Here is a 19,618-nt window from a genome sequence, read left to right as displayed (position 1 = left end):
GTCATGACTCATTTACGAAGGAGATCTCAGATATTATATTTTATGTAGAATCAACTGAAAATTCTGGAACTCAAGTAGCTACAGCGTGAAATAATGTTCTGGAAGAAGTGCTTCGCTCCTAGTCCACAGAGAGAGTGGGCAAGGCTATTTGAGGATGCTCTGTGCTGCTAGCTTTTAGCTAATCTTCCAATCACATTTTCCCAAGGAAGTTATAGTATCCCTTCTCAAAGCAGAGTTGTCATCAATGTCAAAAACAGAACAGAAAAGAAATGGACAAAAGAAGACTTAGCACCCCATCACAAGTATCAGACATACAATGGGACTTAGCACCCATCACAAGCACCAAGTACATAATGGGACTTAGCATCCCATCACAAGTGCCAAGCACGAAGTGTGACTTACCTCCATCAAAGCACCAAGGACACAGTGTGACTTATCTCCTTCAAAGCACCAAGGACACAGTATGACTTAGTTCTACCTTAGCATCAAGGATACATTGTGATTTAGCTCTATTAAAGCACCAAAGACACAGTGTGACTTAGCTCCATCATTGCACCAAGGACACAGTATGACTTAGCTCCATTGTAAGTATCAAATACCCAGTGTATGGCTACAAGCCTAGCTTACTACTCATTTTATTATTCAAGCCAAGATTCGTATGAAACATGCTTTTAAGAAGTATTGAAGCACAAAAAGCCATGGATTGCTCAAATTCTGAGTGCAATTGATTGTTTTTTTAATAAGCCAGTCACTTTTTTCCTTTGACCCAAAAGTTTTTGTTCTAAGTCCACGTATACTGTACATTTACTATAACCAACTGAGAGTTCCCAGGGCACTGAATTATTGGAGGCACAGAAACAGATTAAAAGCCAAACATAAAAAAATATGAACTGTGCTTTGGGCAAATTATTAATATAAATGGAGCTGTGATGTGAAGCTCGGTGTTTAGCTGGACACATTCAACTATGTTATGAAAGCATCATTGGAAACGTTGATACAGTTCTTCAGGGAAGTACAGAAGCAACCCAACTGGGAAGCAACCATGTCTAGAATATAAAGAGTTTGTGGTGTTGGCCAGTTTTTATGCACGGGAGCAGAACATTCTCTAAGTGACAAAGTCTGCTCTCTAAGCTGCTATGTTCTGTGTTTAGGAGAAAGAAACTCTTTTAGTGTTTAAGTGATGGAGACCGTTAGAGAAGAGGATGTGGGCAGAGGAAGAAGTTTTAAGAGGCCTTTGGGAGGACCACAGCATATCACAGGTGCACCCATTATAACAACACAAGGATGCCCCCCTATCTGTACAATTCAAACTACTGATAAAAAGCTAAAGAAAAAGAAAACAAAAACAGAAACTGTGCTAAGACAGAAGTGTGAAAATTGGGAAAAAAAAAAAAAAGTCCCAACACAGTACGAAGAGTTCAAAGGAAAATCTGGGGCTGAGAGTATAGCTCCGTGGTAGAATGGACTCCCCTGGGCTCCACTTGTAGAATTAATTTGAGATAAAGAAGTAAATAGATAAATAAATAAATAAATAAGAATAAATATCAATAGAAATGCAAACTTGTATCATATATTCAAACTCGGTTTTATTATCCCCATGCCCCACCGTGTCTATATTTTACAGCCTAAAAAAGCCAGAAAATAGAATAACCGCTCCATTCAAATATGTAAAATTTTCCAGAGAAAGGTGAATGAAAAACCATCCTAAGCTAATTTTTATAAAGGAAGCCTTTGGGCTGGGGCACAGCTTGGAGAGAAGGAGCCTTGTGTGACCTGTGTGAGACTTTCAGGTCAATCCCCGAGTTGCACAAAGAAAACCACAAGTATTTTTGGTTGTGAGCCTAGCCTTTAACGGCTGAGCCATCTCTCCAGCCCTGAGAGGAAGAGAAGGAGTAAGGAGAGGAGGAGAAAGAGAGGAGAAGCTAGATGATGAGAGAGAGAAAGGGGGGAGACAGGGAGGCAGATGTTCACATATCTCCACCAGTCAAAGATAGTTGATATATCTAGGTTGGGTAGTGGGTTACACCTCTGATTGAGCATTACCAAACTTATAAAGCCTTTGATTAATATTTTTTTTAAAAATGTATACGTGCAAAAAGGAAAAGGGGGCATGGGATAGGGATTTTCTAAGGGGGGGATGGGGAAAGGGGATGGCATCTGAAGTGTAAATAAAATAACCAATAAAAAAATGAAAAAAAAAAAAAAACACAAGTATCCTCAGACTGCACAGGGATACTCTTTTTACTTTTCTTATTTAATTCTTAGTACGGGATACCCCATCTCTAGAATTGTAAACGCACACCTGCGCTCAAAGGTGCTACACAAGATATGAATTCAATGAAACCTGCAGAGTGTGTGGACGGCGCCACCAGAGGAACGGGCATGGGACAGGTGAGGTGCAACATGTTCAAACCCTGGAAATCTCAGAGTTTGAAATAGTAGGAGTAGAGTTAACTCCCTCTCTGTCTCCATGCCTGCTTTGGGACATGTAACCATGACCCCCAGTTTGGTGATCATGGACAGTCAGTCATGTAGCATAGCACCTGGAACTTTTCCCCATGAAAACAGAGTATTATCAGCATCTTAGCCTCAGTCAATAGAATGTATTTACCCTCCCCCAAATCCCATTCTTCTTCCCAAGGCTCATAATATAGTCCCTGTCCACACAGGATAAAGCACACAAGTTATTTCACCAAGGATTGTCTGAGTGTGGCTGTTTTTATATTGACATCTAATACTTGGGGGAAGGCTCTCTCCCTGAAGCAATCATTGTTGGACCTTGGACCCACCTACCTGGCCAGGCTCCCATGGCTTGCAGAGGCTCACATGAGAGCACTGGCTTCCTACAATGCTGCTGCCTCAATCAGGATTCCTGCCACCTGCCTTGTACTGGCCACCTGAACCTCTTTATTTCTTTTCTAAGAACTGTAATACTCCCCGCATTCCCAGCCAGATCAGAGCCCTGTGGACTCTATTTGTCTTCAGACTGCTTCACTCTCCTCAGGCTACATGGCTTTCAGGGACATCTGATGTTCCAGAAGAAAGAAGGAGATTGTGGACTGCACCAATTCAGGACTTTGCCCTGCTCTCTCAGAGCTGGTGTACTGAAAGCACCTGGGCACCCCACCAGGAAAGGAGGAAATCAGAACTAGAGAAACCTACGCTAATTTCAAATTTTGAAAAGCAAATTATTTATAAGCACTGGGCATCTGGCTGTGGGCACTCAGGAAAGGAAATATACGGTAGAAGGATAGAAGTATATGCCTATAATCCCAGTATTGGAGCTGTGGAGACAGGAGGAGTTCCCTGGGACTTACTGGTCAGCTCTAGGTACAGTGAGAGATCCTTTCTCAAAAAGACAAACACAAAACAAATATAGAACAATGAAGAGTGACAGAGGAAGACATCAGGTTTCCACATGGATGTACTTCCCCAGGGACAGGTATAGATGCATATACTGTGCACATATACATGCACACACATATGTGCACATGTATACTCACATGCATATATGTGCACAAGTGCACACATACAAACTCAATGAATACATACATACATACATACATACAAAGTTCACATACATACATATATACATACATACAAAGTTCAGTATTAATGTACCCCCAGCCACTATGTAAAAAGTCTTTACTGAAACCATTAAAATTCATGTAGGTTCAAATGAATAAAAAAGTTTCTGTTCTTTCTTTTTAAATGTCTTCCTTTGTATTACATTCATTCACAGTCATCAAGCAGATATTACAGCTGAGTGCAAACTATTTCCATTTAAGATAAGAGCAGTAGACAGGCAGCCATGGGTGAGGGCGGTACCTCCACAGGAAGCAGGGGCTGGAACCTTTGAGACCTACCTCTCTTGTTCCTCCTTCATCCGCACCCTGTCCTCTTCTGAGGTGAAAGAATCCTGGATTTTTATTCGACCCATTTTTTCCATCTTGTCCTCTTTTCGATGTTTGCCAAACCTGTTGGTAATGAAAAAGTCTACCTTGTCAATATATACACAGTGAGTTGTCCTCCTCAAACAGAGGGAGGGGGGAGAAGGTGGAGGGGAAGGGGAAGGGGAAAAGGGGGATGGGGAGAGGAAAAGGGGAAGGGAGAGGGAGGGAGACAGGGGGAGGGAGGGGGACAGGGAGGGGGAGAGGGAGAGGGAGAGAGAGAGAGGGAGGAGGAGTGAGAGAGATACTAGCTTCCTCACAATTCCACCCAGATGTCTCCTAAGCGTTTCAGCTTCAATTAGAGAATCCTATTAAACTTTAATTAGAATATTCCAGGCAAAACCTTTTGAAAGGCCACTTCCCCCTCCTTCAGTATTCTACATTGTTGTTTGGAAAAACAAAATAAAATGAGCAAGGCATACCAGTTTATTCTTCTGAGGGACTGAGGAGTGACCAAGTTGGTACAGTGCTTACCCAGCATGCTTGAAACCCTGGGATTTATTCCCAATACCCTCCACCCAAACAGTCAAGAGAATCAGAAGTTCAATATCCTTATCTACAGAAAGAATTCAAGGTCAGCCAGAACAATAAGAGATTCTGTCTTAAAGCAAGAGAAGACAGGATTGCAGTTGATTCCACGAAATAAGCAAATAATAAACGTGCAGAATGCCAAGCTGGACACTTCAGATACCAGAAAGGGGAAGAAAAAAAAAAATCTTCACAGAGAGAGCTCCTCATTGGATCAAAGACTGAAAATTCCAAATCATCTAGTTAACAACCTCTCTGTAAGCAATGACTCTTCTTTATTTCCACTGAGTAGGCTTATTGGGGACATTCATCATGTTTAAAAACTGACAAACGTTTGCAAGCTTAAAGCTGGGAGGATAATTCATGCTGCTAGACTGGAGCTGATTAAACTGAAAGCTTTTGGGGAATCTTCACCAAAACGCCTTCCTTGGTCCAGTGAGCAATGGCAGGACAGGAGGATGGATGCCTTTGACATAGAAATCTATGCCTAATCAAAACCGAACCCAAGGAGTGCACGTGCGATCTGGCCATGGTCTGTGCACTGCTGAGGAAGGGTGCCAACCCCAGGGCTCTTTAAAAAATGCTGCGATAGTCTACGCTGGCATCCAACACATCACAGACGGTCCAGCTTCATATGGACTCCTTTCCCTGCTGCTACTTTCCTCTATAAAAAGCCCACGTGTCCTGTAGTGCTTGCTTTCCATGGTTTCCAATCAGATTCATGCATGAGGACTGTCAAGTCACCAGCCATCCCAGAGAAGAAAACTGCAGGCGCATAGTTGCACAAAGAATTGCTCATTAATAAAAGAGGGTTGTGTGTGACTAATCCTTCTATCTGAAGAGGTGACATGGAACAAAAAGAGGAAAAATTCACGGGTGTGAGAAGGAAAACTCTTCACCCTGGTACGGTTGAAGCCTCTAGCCAGTGGAGAATTGAGAATTGAGCATCAGTAACATTTCCTGAAGGAATGTCATTTTTCAGGAATCTCACCCCAAACCCCGTTACAATGACAGGGCCTATCCTACACCCCCTCACAACCTTAACAGACTGCAGTAACATCACCATCACCTTTGGAGCCATTCTACGATCTCAGTTATAAAAGAGAAAACAGAGTCAGAGAAGGAGAGGGTTCCTAAGAAATCCCCTGAGAAGCAAAATTTCCAGAGTCTCCAACAATCCTGTCTATAATGACCACTGGGACACTTGAAGGGGGACTGTCCCTGGAGAACACCCTACCTACTATTGGATATGTCTTATTCTTTCCCTGAACAGCTCTTTTTCTCTTAGTCCCTGTGACCCATGATGCTTAAAATCCTTGTTTAAAGTATCTTTTAATGAACTATGACTCTTGAGAAGTCTATACTCACGCTCTTAGGTGTGCCATATTCTTTCCCTGAGTACCTTCCTACTTATTAATAAATTCCAACAGTGCTTCATGCCAGCTTGTTCTAAAATTCCTTTCTGTATCAAAGCCAATGACCTGGTTTTACCTAGATTAGGGGAGTTTCTCAGGTGATGACAGAGAGGGTGCATGATTCCCTCTGTAAGGCTGCCAGCTTCAAGAGGAGCCAGGAACAAAGTTTGCAGTGAAACTCACATTAGAAAGAAAAGAACAAAGGCATATTTGCACAGTTGACAGATAAGAGAAAAGGTTTCAAGTCATGGGTTGGTTAGCGGCACAGGTCACTTCTTATTAGGATAAATCTCATTTTTAACACTCAGCCACTCATGAAATATCCAGTCAGACCTCAGACAGCAATTAAGATACACTGTGTTTGCCAAAGGCTTTATAAACTAGGAAATCATCATCACAATATTATGCCAGGAAAACCTCACATATTGTCACCACCGTTCATTTAAAATTATATATTCCAATGGGAGGAAATAAGAAAAACTGGCTACAAGTTAATTCTATAAAGCAAATCTGTCTAGGACATTTGATCTTATTTAGAAACATATGATCTTATTTAGATAGTAAATACAACTGGAAAGGGGAGGAAGAGAAAGAGAAAAAAAAAGTCTTCATGAAACCGATTAAATCTAGAATCTGCCCACTTTTTAGAGGGGATAAAATACGTAATGGGACTTTAAAATTAATATTTGTAAAACACAGATATGTCTATATAAAAGCTTGTGTACACACACACACACACACACACACACACACACACACAAGCCTGGGAGTTAAGCATTATAAAGTTAAGCTTTATAAAACGAATGAACCAAACAGCAAATATAAAAGCACTCAAGAAACATCGTCTCAAGCATAATATTAAGTCATTCACCAACGTTATTGAGTATCTCCTTGCTTGAGAGCTGACTTATCTAATCGCAGAAGAGAAAACACTCCATGTCACTATTGGCACCATGGAGCCTCCTTTCTAGCCTGTGATTAGGTAGCAGCAGGATGAGCTGGGCAAGGGAGCACACAGTGTTGTGTGCAAAGAATGATGGCAGAGGGAGCCGGAGATTTTATTTTAGAGAATTAAGGATGGCTTCCTCAGAAGATAACATTGAGCACAGACCAGTGAGCCCTGCTGGGAAGCATCAGCAATACAGGCTTAGGCTGGAACTCAAGCTGGTCAAATGTTTGACTACTGTGCCCTGGGCTCCATCCCCAGCACTCCATAAACTAAGCATGGTGGCACACACCTATAATCCCAGTGCTTAGGGGTACTAGCAGAAGGGTCAGAAGTTCAAAGTCATCCTTAGCTTTATAATGAGTAAGAGGCTATCCTGGTACACATAAAACCTTGTCTCAGTATAAAATAGAACACAAGAACTACCACAAGGACCCTGAGGCAAGGTACGATGATTTTCTTTGAGGAACCACAAGGGCCACAAATCCAAGAGTGACACTGAGTGGTGTCTGATAATTACAGTTACACTGTAAGAAGGTGAGTCCTAAAGGGGGAGACTGTCAGATGCTGTGGCATTAGTCAGGCATGTTTCTGGGCAGAAAAGGCAAGACACAAAAATACTAGGATTTGCAGATAGGAAAGCTAGGGGCATGACAGAAAATAGTTGTTGCTCCAAAGTTCAGTCCATCACCTAGAAAATGGAGCTACTATCTACCCAATGACATACACTGGGCCGAGGAGTGAGAAGGCGTCACAGCCAAGACCCAGCAGACAGCATGAGGCTAGACAAGCCGAGTGTCACAGTCATCCTGAATGAAAATTGTATAACTCAGCAGCAGCTGAGTGTACAAAAGGAGTTTCCAGAAAAGTCTATGCTCAGGGGCTATGAGGGGGATGGCTAAGTTGGTAAAATACTTGTCTGGCAAGAATGAAGGACTGAGTTCAATTCCGAATACTACGTATAAAGGCCATATGTGGAGGTATACCCTATGAACCCAGTGCTGGAGAGGTGGATTACTGGGGCTTGCTGGTTAGCAAGTCTAGCCTGATTGTTGAGCCTCAAGCTCCCATAAGAGACCATCTTTAAAAAAAAAAAAAAATTGTGGACAGAGACTCCTCTAGGGAATGTTACCAGAGGTTGTTCTTTGACCATCACCCACACCCACACCCCCCCACACACACGCGGGGGGGGGGAGAGAGAGAGAGAGAGAGAGAGAGAGAGAGAGAGAGAGAGAGAGTTCAAGTAAGTATTAACATAGTGTGTTTACTTATAATTAGAGAGCTATAAGGTAAATGATGACAGCTGTTTCATTCTCAGTTAGTAAATGTCCTCAAATGACACACAGTTGTCATGGTGATTCAGGTCACTCCCACTGAGGAGTTCATGTAAGTCTGTTTTCCTATTGGGGAAAACTGAGATTTATTAATCTGTGTGTGTTTTCGAACCCAGGCCTTGTGCATGCTATACAAACATTCTACCATTAAACCGACAACTTGGAAAAACTTAGTGGTGTTTATATTCTTCTTTATAAGCCAAGGATGGATGACTGACAGATGCCCACTTTCCAGTGTCACACCCATCTCAGACCAACTGTACAATGGATCTGAGATGGACAATACAAGCCAGGTCACCTGAGAGTGGCTATGGGACAGAGGTCGGGGCAGGCATGCCTTCAGTCATGAACAGAACATCTCGAAGCAAGTAAAAAGACCCCAAATGGATGTATTAACTGCCACCTCTGTACAGGAAGAACCACCACCACCACCAATTAACACCTGCTAAGTTCTCCTTGCTATTAAACGATCCGTCTCATTTTTTTTTTAGCAAAGCGGTATAAATACTGCAGAAATAGTTTGCCATTTAAACCGTGATGGTTCTACTGCTACTAAATTTAGAAGTCTTTAGAGAAAGCATGCTGAATGATAACAGTGTTCTGTTCTAGATAAAATAAAAACACCCATTGGTTGTGACGAATGGGCTCCCCCCTCCCCCAGTGTTTTAAAACATGAAACAATTAAAAAAAAAAACTCATAAAAACATGCTGCCATATTTAAAAAAAACAGGATCTCTAGAACCAATTATTTCCTAGTCTTCCTAGTCTTAGAAGAATGAGTTTTAAAATTATATTTTCTTCAAATAAGCCAAGTGAAGTGTGGCATATCTCATTGCTAATTATCGGGGCCCTGTGACTCAGGAGGACTTTTTGCCATGATATATGTCTGACTATTTACCTCAGGAAATATGTAGGCTAGAATAAATGACGCTGTACACCTGTGGAAGAGGTCTTAAATGTGATTTATTAGACCTGAGCATCCAGGACCAGGACATCCAACCTGGCCTCGTTAGAAAGTCTCCCTCCTGTACCCTGCACCCCATTTCTAGACCTTTGGCCTAGTATGAGTCATTTTATCATTTCCTCTGTCTGAGAAGTCATTTCTTCTTTCTAGAGCCTTCCTTTGTCTTCGATGGCTTCAAGCCAGCAATGTATGCTGTCATTGTCACCACTGCTGATGGTGACAATGCTGCTAGTTGCCCTGAAGACCCTTCAGTGACAGCAGCTGCCTGGTAAGCCAGAAGACTGCAGACATCAAAATGAAGCCTCAGCCTAGACCCATGGGATACAGAGCACAGGTTTACCCGGTCAAAACAAAATACGGGCTCCCAATATCATTGCTCTAGAGTGGCTGAGGCCCTCAGTTGCTCTAGCAAACCATTTCCAGTTGATTCTGGTGTTATTAATGTATGTTTTTACATTCTAGATGCATCAGCTTCTTTTAATTTACTACTTCACTGGGGTCTGAATGTGAAATGCTTGGCAGTGTAATACGGCAAGCCACCTCTCAGTCCTGCCCCCATGGACTGTGAACCACAATTCTTCCTTCTATGAACTACCTTTGCCAGGGGTTTTATCATGATGTCTTAGGTGAACAGACACCACGACCAAGGCAAGTCTTATAATGGACAACATTTAATTGGGGCTGGCTTCCAGGTTCAGAGGTTCAGTCCAGTATCATGGAGGTGGGGACATGGCAGCATCCAGGCAGGCATGGTACAGGAGGAGCTGAGAGTTCTACATCTTCATCTGGAGGCTGCTAGTGGAATACTGACTTTCAGGCATCTAAGGTGAGGGTTTTGATTAAGCCCACACAAACAGTGACACACCCACTCCAACAAGGCCACACCTCCTAATAGTGCCACTCCCTTGGCCAAGCATATACAAACCAACACACACAGTAATGAGAAAAGAGACTGATACGCTCGCCCTTGTAGTCTTCTACAGAACTGTAAGCTTGCTTTTGTTTAAAATCCTAACCACTCTAGATTTTATATGAAGAAAACCACAAAGCCAAACAAAACTCTAGCCACAGTTCTTTGTAGGTTGTCTTTTGTATTCTTATTTACTGCAGACAGATGTTCATAGGTTTCCGGAAATTGAAAGATTCATCTCCCAGTCTAGACATCACTTGACAGAATAAGAAACTGAGGCTCAGTATCCACGGAAACTGCTCAAAGTACAACTACAGGTTGGGGGTAGAGCTAGATCATCTCATGGCTAGTTAAAGCATCTCCTTGGGTCTGAAACTGAACACTCCCAAGAGAAAATAAAATTCTAGCTTCTGTTCACAGCCCACTGTGTGCACTTCCTAAGAGTAAACACACAGCCCCCAATGATGCTCATTTGATTATGTAATTATATCTAACTGGAATTTACTGAGTTCTGTGGTATTGATCTGAATGGTTCCCCACATCAACTTGTGGAAGTGCTATTTATTGCTCCCACAGGAGAGACCCTGAGCAGGAGCCTGGGGGAATCTACTAACATCAGGAGAGTCATATCACCCAGTGCCCTCTCTCCTCAACCCCAACCTCTGATGCGTGAGGAACCCAAGACAGCCTCTAGACTGGAAAGAAAGCTTTACAGGTAAATGGTGTCCTGGACAAGCATGATAGACTGAGTCCAAGCCCCTGCACACCCACACCCTGGTCTGCAAATTTAACCGCAGTGCAGAGGAGATGGACTGGAGCAGTTTCCCTGGATTGCTAGCCAGCCATTCTAGCAATATTGGTAAGCCTTAATCCCCTTGTCTCATAAACCAGAAAGTGACCATGGGAGACACCTGCTTACACACATGCACACACTAATATGCATAAAACACTTATAGTCACTAGTATTACATGCACTTCACATGTCATAATCCTGTACTGTTGATAGTATTGTGACCTAGGGACAGGGGTTCCTAATAGGACTTGTCTATGAAGACTAGGAGTCTGAAGGTCAGGTCAAGAACTGTCCCTATGCACTAAAGAGGATTATAAAAACTGCACACAGCCACTCAAAGGGCGTTGCCCACATTTCTATTTTCAACATCGGGCCAAGTGTTAAAAGTTCAGTCTGGCATATGCAAATGTTGTCAAAGGCTTGTCAGAGTTCAGGCCCAGGGTTAGAGGGAGCAACTTCAAGGATCGAGGAGCACAAGTTCACTGGAGACACAATGTTCACAGTGTCCACCTACACTCCCTATAGCTCAATCTGCTTTACAAGAGAGAAGGGGGGGGGGAAACATTTGTAATCTGTCCCTCTTGTCGTGATTGTGCAGATTTGTGACATTTTAAGAAATCGTGCGACTGTGAAAGCGGCTGATTTGCTCAGCGGTGGGTTGTGGAAATGGAGGGGGAAAATCGGGGAAGAGGGGCTGATTATGGAAAGCATAAAGCTCCCATTGGAAGGCGAAAAGGCACCAGCAATCAACATCGATGAGGAGCAAGGCTGAGAGAAAAGGCAGGAGAGACAACTTGACAGAGCCTTTGTAAGATGGGTGTGGCTCCCCACTGATGGAGTGGCGCGGGGGGAGCTCTTTCCAGGCAAAATCACAAACTCTGGAGCCATTATTTTTGATTGTGTACAGTTCTCATCAGCACCAGTCTGATTGGTTTAATAAACTAAATGTGTGCAGCTTGGCATGCAGAGAAAAATAAGTGACTTTCTTTAAAAAGGGGGGGGGGGGGAACTAGCTTCTATGTAACCAAGCTGTCATTGCCTTAGCTGTGCAATATGCCCTTGATGAAAGTCATTTCCTTTCCCAGAATCCTACTGAGTGTTCCTGTGAGTGCATGCTATCCTGCCACAGCCTCTGTGCTGGGAAGCATCCCTGAACATGTACCTGATGCTTCAGAAACCATAGACGGGCATGGAGCAAGGAAACAGTAAACCTGCTCAGAAAACCTGAAGATAACAGGGGTAGAGCTGGAAGTCAGCCCGGGATCCATTCTGACCCGAGAATAAAATATCTTGAGGAAACACATACATGCGCCCACACATGCACACACTCCCAAATCCGCATACACATACACTACATAAAAGCAGGGGTAAACACATAAAGATCTAAGTGGAGACGAGGCACAGAGCCTTCCAGACATGAGGCAAATGCATCAATAACTCAAACATCATAGGTGACCTTACATAGGTTCTGATGAGGTTCACATTGGTCACAAGGCTGGAGCCCAGCCGTCAGCTCACAAAACACAAGACATGGTCTCAAGGACTCCTTATAAAAAGAGGTCAAGTAGTAATTGCTGCTCCACACCAGGTGTTTATAAGGCTTGTTACACCTTTTTTTTTTTTTATATCATCCCATACCAGTAATTAAGCCACGCTAACCCCATAACCCCTACCATCTAAATGCAAATGATATGCAAATTACACTTTGTTTCTCCTCTAAGTACACCAAACTTTATGATAATGTGCACACACACACACACACACACACACACACTTTTCAATATACGTAAACAGAAGAAAACAAAGCAGGATACTGATTTTGCTAAGTGCTCCCTTTGGAGGCAACACCCATCACGTCCACTTGGTGTGATTCTGAGGTTGCCTCTGTCTCCTGGCTCCTTCTCTGGGTTCCTTCAGCACTGCCGTGCTCCTAATTCTTGGTCTGTTCATTTTAATGCATTATTGTTTCATAATACAATACCACAAATTGCAAATTACATTTGGCTCAAGGAGTGATTATGAAAAAACTATGATCGCGGCTGCCTTTGCTCACATCATGCTGATAATAATGAGGCCCTGATTGAGTTCGAGGCAGCCGAGTGATGAGAAGGGTCAATTTGAGTGTTTCTATTAAGCTTCTTTTGTCAAACCCAACACTTTGCCAGGTCAGAGGCAAATAATCACACCCTGCATCTGGTTTCCATGGTAACCCTTCAGCCTTAGACTGTACAGCCCATGCTACTGCCCCGAGGCGGCCCCACCCCCCACCCCCAAGAGAAATACAACATTGTCTGGGGAGTCTCTTGGTCTTCCTTGACCAACAATTCAAAGAGAGGCTTTGCATGCCTGGAAGTGGGGGTTTTGTTAGTCTCTGGCTCTTTGTGGTAGCATTGTTATCCCATGTGGCATAACTCCATTTAAGCTACACACACACACACACACACACACACACACACTTTTAAGCAAGATTATAAAATAATTGACCCATGGATTTTTAGTGTCAGTTATCTCTTCTTCTTACATCTCTCCTCCCAGTAAAAATTGCCCTCTCTTATTTTTTTACATTTCCCCCTTCATAGCACCTGTTGACACTGCTCGAGTTTATCTTCTGAATTTCAAGATAAAACCCTATTGTTGAAGACATCACACACTTTGGATACAAGGGTTAAAAGATGGAGCTGGATCTAACCCTTCTCCCTCCTTTCCAAGGACTAGTGCTCATAACTCACACGCTCACACACACACACACTACACACAAATTGAAGAATGTACCTCATTCTATTGGAACAGAATTTGCCTAGCCAATACTCGAACAAATAGGTACCACAGTTGAAAACACCAAAAGTTCTCAAAAGCTCCCAATATGGAGACATTTGCTGTTGAGTTGAAATACCCTCAACTAAATTCACATTTTGAGGCAGACTCTTATGTCTTTTCTACTCATGCACAGGGACCTGTCAGTTGCAGTTGCTGGGATTCCCTCCACCAACACTTTTCTACTTTGCATGTTTACAAACACCACAAAGAAAAATTATAGGGGTTGTTGAAGTTTAAAAAAAAAAATCCTGGACTTCTGGGTTTATCTTTGGGAACTTAGAAAACAGAAACTTCCCTAAAGATCTCATTATCTGTAAAGTTCCATATCAGTCAGCACTTTTTTCTGTTGATTCACACTTCTTCCAGGATGCTCCCTACACAGTAAATTAAGAGGTGTGGTGCAGGTGATCACAGTTTATCTTTAGATTGATTTGCATAGTCAGACCAGACTTGAAAGGGCTGAGGCTTTGATGGCTGATAGACTGCTCAGAGAACAAAGTACCAAGGGTGAGAGACCATACTTTATTCTGAGAACCCAGAGAAGTCAGCAGAGACAGAGCACCCTCTGTCTCCCCAAAAACCATCCTCTCAAGGAACAGAAGATCCCACACTTTGAATTTTGTGTAAGCTATCATTATAGCTCTAGAATGCTGGGTATTTAGCATCAACAGAAACTGAAGGGTGATACCAAATGCCAACAGTGGCTTTTTTTCCACCCAAGATCACAGACTGTTCCATGCTGTGGCTTCATCTCCCAGGATGCACAGCACAGAGTGTTGTGATTCAGCTGGTTAAGAATCCAGCTGCTAGTGAGGCTCCCAGTCCTGGCAGGCTTCAGGGTTGGAGTTACAAGGGGTCATTAAAAAAAAAAAAAAAAAAAAAAAAAAAGAGTTATTTATTTACTATTCCTTCTCCAACCCACATGACTTAGAATGTCCAACTCACAGTTGAATAAGTGCTTAAACAGAGAATTTGTGTATCTGAACAGTGAACAAACTCCTCTCACCTTAATCCTGTGTGTGCTCTCAGATGCCAGGGTACCTCAGTAGCAATCATAAGCAAGAGGGGTGCTCTGTGACCAGACACTGTGACCAGCATACCGGCAGCGTTATCAAGATGCCCAGCCACCATTACAGCTGCCTCTGCATGGAGTCATCACTTGGCTGTCCCTGTCTGAAGCTGGAGACAGCTGGGTCTTAATGAGTGTATGATAATCACAGGGTGTGAGCAAGCCTGAGTTTACTGAGAGCAGCTCGAGTAGGAACCTTATAGGTAAACAGCACTCACATAGCTTCTATAGAAAAAACGCCCAGAAGGTCTACATAGGAGACAATTCAGGAACAAACAAGCTGGAAGAATAAGACTCAAACAATTCGATCCATTGACCAACAGACAACACAGTAACTTCTCTCCAAACTTCCACGCATGCTTTCCGTCTGGGTCTTGACAATAAGTGTGAATGAAAAAATGAGAAGGAAGAAATGGCAAGTCTTGCCAAGTGCTGGTCTGTGTACTTGACACTCCAATTACCGGGACATCCAACTTCTGACCAATTAGTCTTACATGTGGACTCATAGGAGTTCAAAAGTAGATCTTTCACCATTATGCTAACATTATATCAAAACACTGTGTGTGTGTGCGCGCACGCGCGCGCGCACACACTTGTGCATATGTGTGTGTGTGTTCAGGTGGATGTGTGTAAAATCCAGAGGTCAACCTTGAGGTGTCCTTACTCTGGTGATATCCTTCTTGATTTTGAATATTTTAGACAGGGTCTCTCACTAGCCTGGAACTTGATTAAGCTAAGCTGGTAGGCCAGTCAGTCCTGGCATCTGCAAAGTCCCTACCTCTACAGTCCTGAGTTTATAAGGTCAAATGTAAGCAGTCTTAGTGCTTTTAAAAATAAAACAAACAAACAAACAAACAAACAAAAAACCCAGCTGGGCAGTGGTGGCATAAACCTTTAATCCCAGCACTCAGGAGGCCGAGGCAAGCAGATCTCTGAGTTCAGCCTGGTCTGCAGAGTGAATTCTATGACAGGCAAGACTACACAGAGAAACCCTGTCTCAAGAAACAAACAAACCAGCAAACAAACAAAAGGGGTCAGACTTAGACCCCTTGTATTTCATTCAACTAGGCTATCTTTCTGGTCTCAAAAATAAGTATGTCAGTGTTAAACTGACTATACTGCAAAATATTTACGTTAATAAAATTATGATCCTCGAGCATCCCCCAAAATGCACAGCCTGTGATTCCTCAACACACACTATCCCTGGAACCTGGTGCTAGAGATGGCCTCGGGAATCACTTCACGTAACACAAAAGTGGGTGGCAAACATCTGAATAGCAGTGTAGCAATCACAAGTCCTCTCTGGACAAGTAGGACATCTAAATGACCTTAGTAGTTCAGAGTCTCTTTTGCATCATAGGGAGTTTGGTGGCCTGTTCAGCATTAATTAGTAGATTTTTCGTAGTTCTGCTTCTCTGCATTAACAACCAAAGACCAGACAGTGACACCCACCACGAACAGGGCAATGCCAGGGTCTGAGAACTACTTGCTGTGTAAGATAAATGGGACCAAGACTGTGCCATCATTTAAAAACTATAAGAAGGTAAGATTCAAAGGACTGTGGTAAATCTTTGATCTTCACCACCCCCCGAAAGAGGCCTGTTTCTGGACTGCTTCTAAGACTGAAACAGGAAGCCACTTCCTGGAAAGATAGTCTGCTTGAGTGCTGATGGCCACCCATCCTGGAAGATGAAATCTAGTATGCTGGAATATAGCAACACTCAGCATGACCCAACCTGCTAGAACAAGAATGTGGTACCGCTTCAGGGAGACACCGGAGTTAGCACAGAAAACACTGGAACACTGTGATTAAGAGCTTGTGCATCACATGGGAGAATCACAGCTTACTTCTGTGACATATACACTATTCAATAGCTGGGGAGGTAGTTCAGAAGGCAGAGGACTTGCCTACCATGCAGGAAACCCTGTGTTCAATAGCAACACTGTTTAAACTGGGTGTGGCAGCTCACATCTGCCACAGCAGCACTTGGAAGGTGGAGAGAGAAACAAAATAAGTTTGAGGTTATCCCTGGCTACATAGCAAGTTTATGGCTAGTCTAAGCTACATGATATTCCCTCTTTAAAAGGGGGTGGAGGGCATAGCAAATATTAGAAGCAATTTAAAGGATGTAGCACACTGCTAACAGAAATAATCACTCTCACAAATGTACATTGTTTCTCATAAGACTAGTCTCGTCTGCTTCCCTATGCAGAAACGCCTCTCTTCCTGGAAGACCACAGCATCTCCTAAGTGGCAGACATAAGACTCTCTACCATTTGTGACTGCTGGAGGCCAGCCACAGCATCCAGGTACTGAGACATGCAGTGAAGAGTAGTGTTGGTGATTGCAGGGGCAACAGTAGCAAATGCTAAAGTAGTTTACTTTGCTCTCTCTCTCTCTCTCTTCTCTCTCCTCTCTCTTCTCCTCTCTTCTCTCTTCTCTCTCTCTCTTTTTAACTCTTTACTATTCTAAGGCCAAAGGCCTCTGGCTTCTGTAACTAACTCCTGTTGATAGCAGCAAGGAATTAAGAAAAAAAAGGCTTAACTGCTAGGACTCTTTTCTCTCTAGCTCAAAGGCCCCTCCCTGGTCAGGGAAGAGACTTGGAGCTCATTAACTCTCCATGAACCAGAGAGAAAAGAAAAGACAGAAAATTATTTATACAGACAACACACACAGATGCGCACACACTCACAGTCATACCCTGACCACCTGTCTTATCAACTCCATAAGTATACAAGTATACTTATAGACATATACCTACATACATATATATGTACATACATATAGACAGACACATACATAATATATTTGATGAATGAGGCTGAGCCCCAAACGCCATACTTTATTCTTTCTCCCTGGCTTTCTTATACTTTCTTGACAAAAGTTCTGTATAAAATTACCTCATAGATAAAATGTTACACAAAGGGGGAATTGCAGAAAGATATCCATAGGAAGTTCAAAGCAGTGTTTCATTCTATAAGCTTGTTATAAGTTCAAAACAACAGTTTCACATGGCCTTGCTTTATCACAGTGCACACCTATGGCCACATCCTTGGACCTGACCTAGAATGAATATTTTTCCTTGATCACAAATTTATCCCAAGCCTATTTCTCTTATTGGTATAATTTATAAAAGCTCACTGTGTTCCTTATTATGCAGCCTTTTTATTCTTGATTCTAACTTTATTATATCTTTCTGGCAAAACAACTAAAACCTTGTCCTTAAATTTTCTTTCTTAAAATTATTTGAATCAAATCAGGAATGTTTTAGTGAAACTAATTCACCTAAAAACCATTAATTCATGAAAATTCATCTTCATGTTGATCTGCAGGAAATTTGTCCAATAGGATGGGCTGATGCCCAAGAATCATTAGACTATGTAATAGTGACAGAAAAGGGCATATCAGCAGCAAGAAGCACTCCTGAGATAAAGTCTCTATAGATCCTCCATCTCAGAGCTCACCCAATGCAGAGCATGCAAAACGGTGGGCTATCTCCAGAAAATTCACTGCATGCCTTATCCTCTTCTAGAAGGCTTCTGACAGTGGTCTAAGTAAACCAAAATGGCATGGCCTTTGGTCTTTGTGCCACCATGGAGTGGGTAGTGGTGGGCGGCAGCCCAGCAACATAGCACATGCAATTTTGAGACCTTGAGGCCACCTGGCCTTAAAAATGAGGCTTATGAGGCAGTGTCCACAGCAAGGGCCAAAATAGGTCTATGAACTGCTGGTCCAATATTCACTATGCTCTTCCTTTTAGAAGAGTCTGGATCTGGTTGGACAAGGAAATGTGTTCCATCTAAACAGAGCTAGACTTCGGTGACATAGTACCATCATCAAGCCAAACTGCCACCCATCTTCAGACATTCAATAAGGTCTGATCACCAAAGATCATCTCAGCTATTCAAATAGAAAGGGGGTGGGGATGGTCATGGGAATCCTGAGGGTCCAGTATCTCTCTTAGTCAGCTGCATGCAATTCTGCCTTAACTGTACATGCCCTCAGGGTCAAATAGAAGGACTTAGAGGAGAGGGTATCTATCCAGTGACAGAAAAGCAACCATCCCTGCTGAGTAAAGACTGGTCCTTCTGAGGAGCGGGGACAACTGGTACGCCTGTGATAAACACTCATTTACACTCTAGAGGTAAACCCAATAAACTCACTGGTGTTCCACGGTGAACTTCATTGGGGAGGATGTTTATATCTCCTTCATGTAAGGAATTTCAGCAATAATTTTCCAGCATTCCATAAGAAAAATATCGGTTAGCAGAAGCATGGACTCTGGGGCTGGAGTGATGGCTCAGTGGGTCTTTTCCTGGTATAGAGGCTTGAAGACCTGAGTTTAGATTCCCAAGGCATATGGACACACCCTGCAGTGCACACCTGTAAACCTGGAACTGGAGAAGTGGGGATAGTAGAATCCCTGGTACTTGCTGGCCAGACATTTTAGCTAAATCTGTGTGCTCAAACCCAAAAGAGATTCTATTCCATAAAATGAAATGCTTAAACCCAAAAGATACTCTATTCTGATGTGAGCTGCTGGGCTCGCCAATGTGCACACCTGCACACAAACACACACAGAGGTGCACCACAAGCACATGCATACAGTGCAAAAGAAACAAGACATTCTTAGCTCTGGAGCCAGTGTCCTGGGTCCTCCCGCCTAGCTTGCTCTATGATAATGAAGAGATATGACTAACGGGAACTGTCAACCTCAGCAACAACATCAACTGTGCTTTCTCCCTAGTTATTTGCTGTCCATGGACCATGTGGCTAGAAGGATGGAGCTGCCTCTCAGGGTAGAAAGCCCTTTTCTGGGTTACTTGTGCTACATGGAAACAAAGCAGAACGCAGCTTACAGAAGCGTTACTTCTTACAGAACTCACACCTG

At 42.9% G+C, this 19,618-nt stretch overlaps 1 protein-coding gene across 9 annotated transcripts in view; it reads right to left on the bottom strand.

Annotated features, from left to right (window-relative positions):
- Positions 1 to 19,618, bottom strand: part of Pard3 (par-3 family cell polarity regulator) — a 551,101-nt gene that overhangs the window by 152,892 nt on the left and 378,591 nt on the right. For all 9 annotated transcript variants that reach the window (XM_034522100.2, XM_076916063.1, XM_076916061.1 and 6 more), the window contains one exon: positions 3,867 to 3,977. In XM_034522100.2, coding sequence (XP_034377991.1) covers positions 3,867 to 3,977 — 111 coding nt within the window. The remainder of the gene's footprint in view (positions 1 to 3,866; positions 3,978 to 19,618) is intronic.

Source organism: Arvicanthis niloticus, chromosome 18 (assembly GCF_011762505.2).
Source record: "Arvicanthis niloticus isolate mArvNil1 chromosome 18, mArvNil1.pat.X, whole genome shotgun sequence".
NCBI lineage: Eukaryota > Metazoa > Chordata > Mammalia > Rodentia > Muridae > Arvicanthis > Arvicanthis niloticus.
The sequence above is the reverse complement of the archived record's forward strand: the minus strand, read 5'-3'. Positions and strand labels throughout refer to the sequence as shown.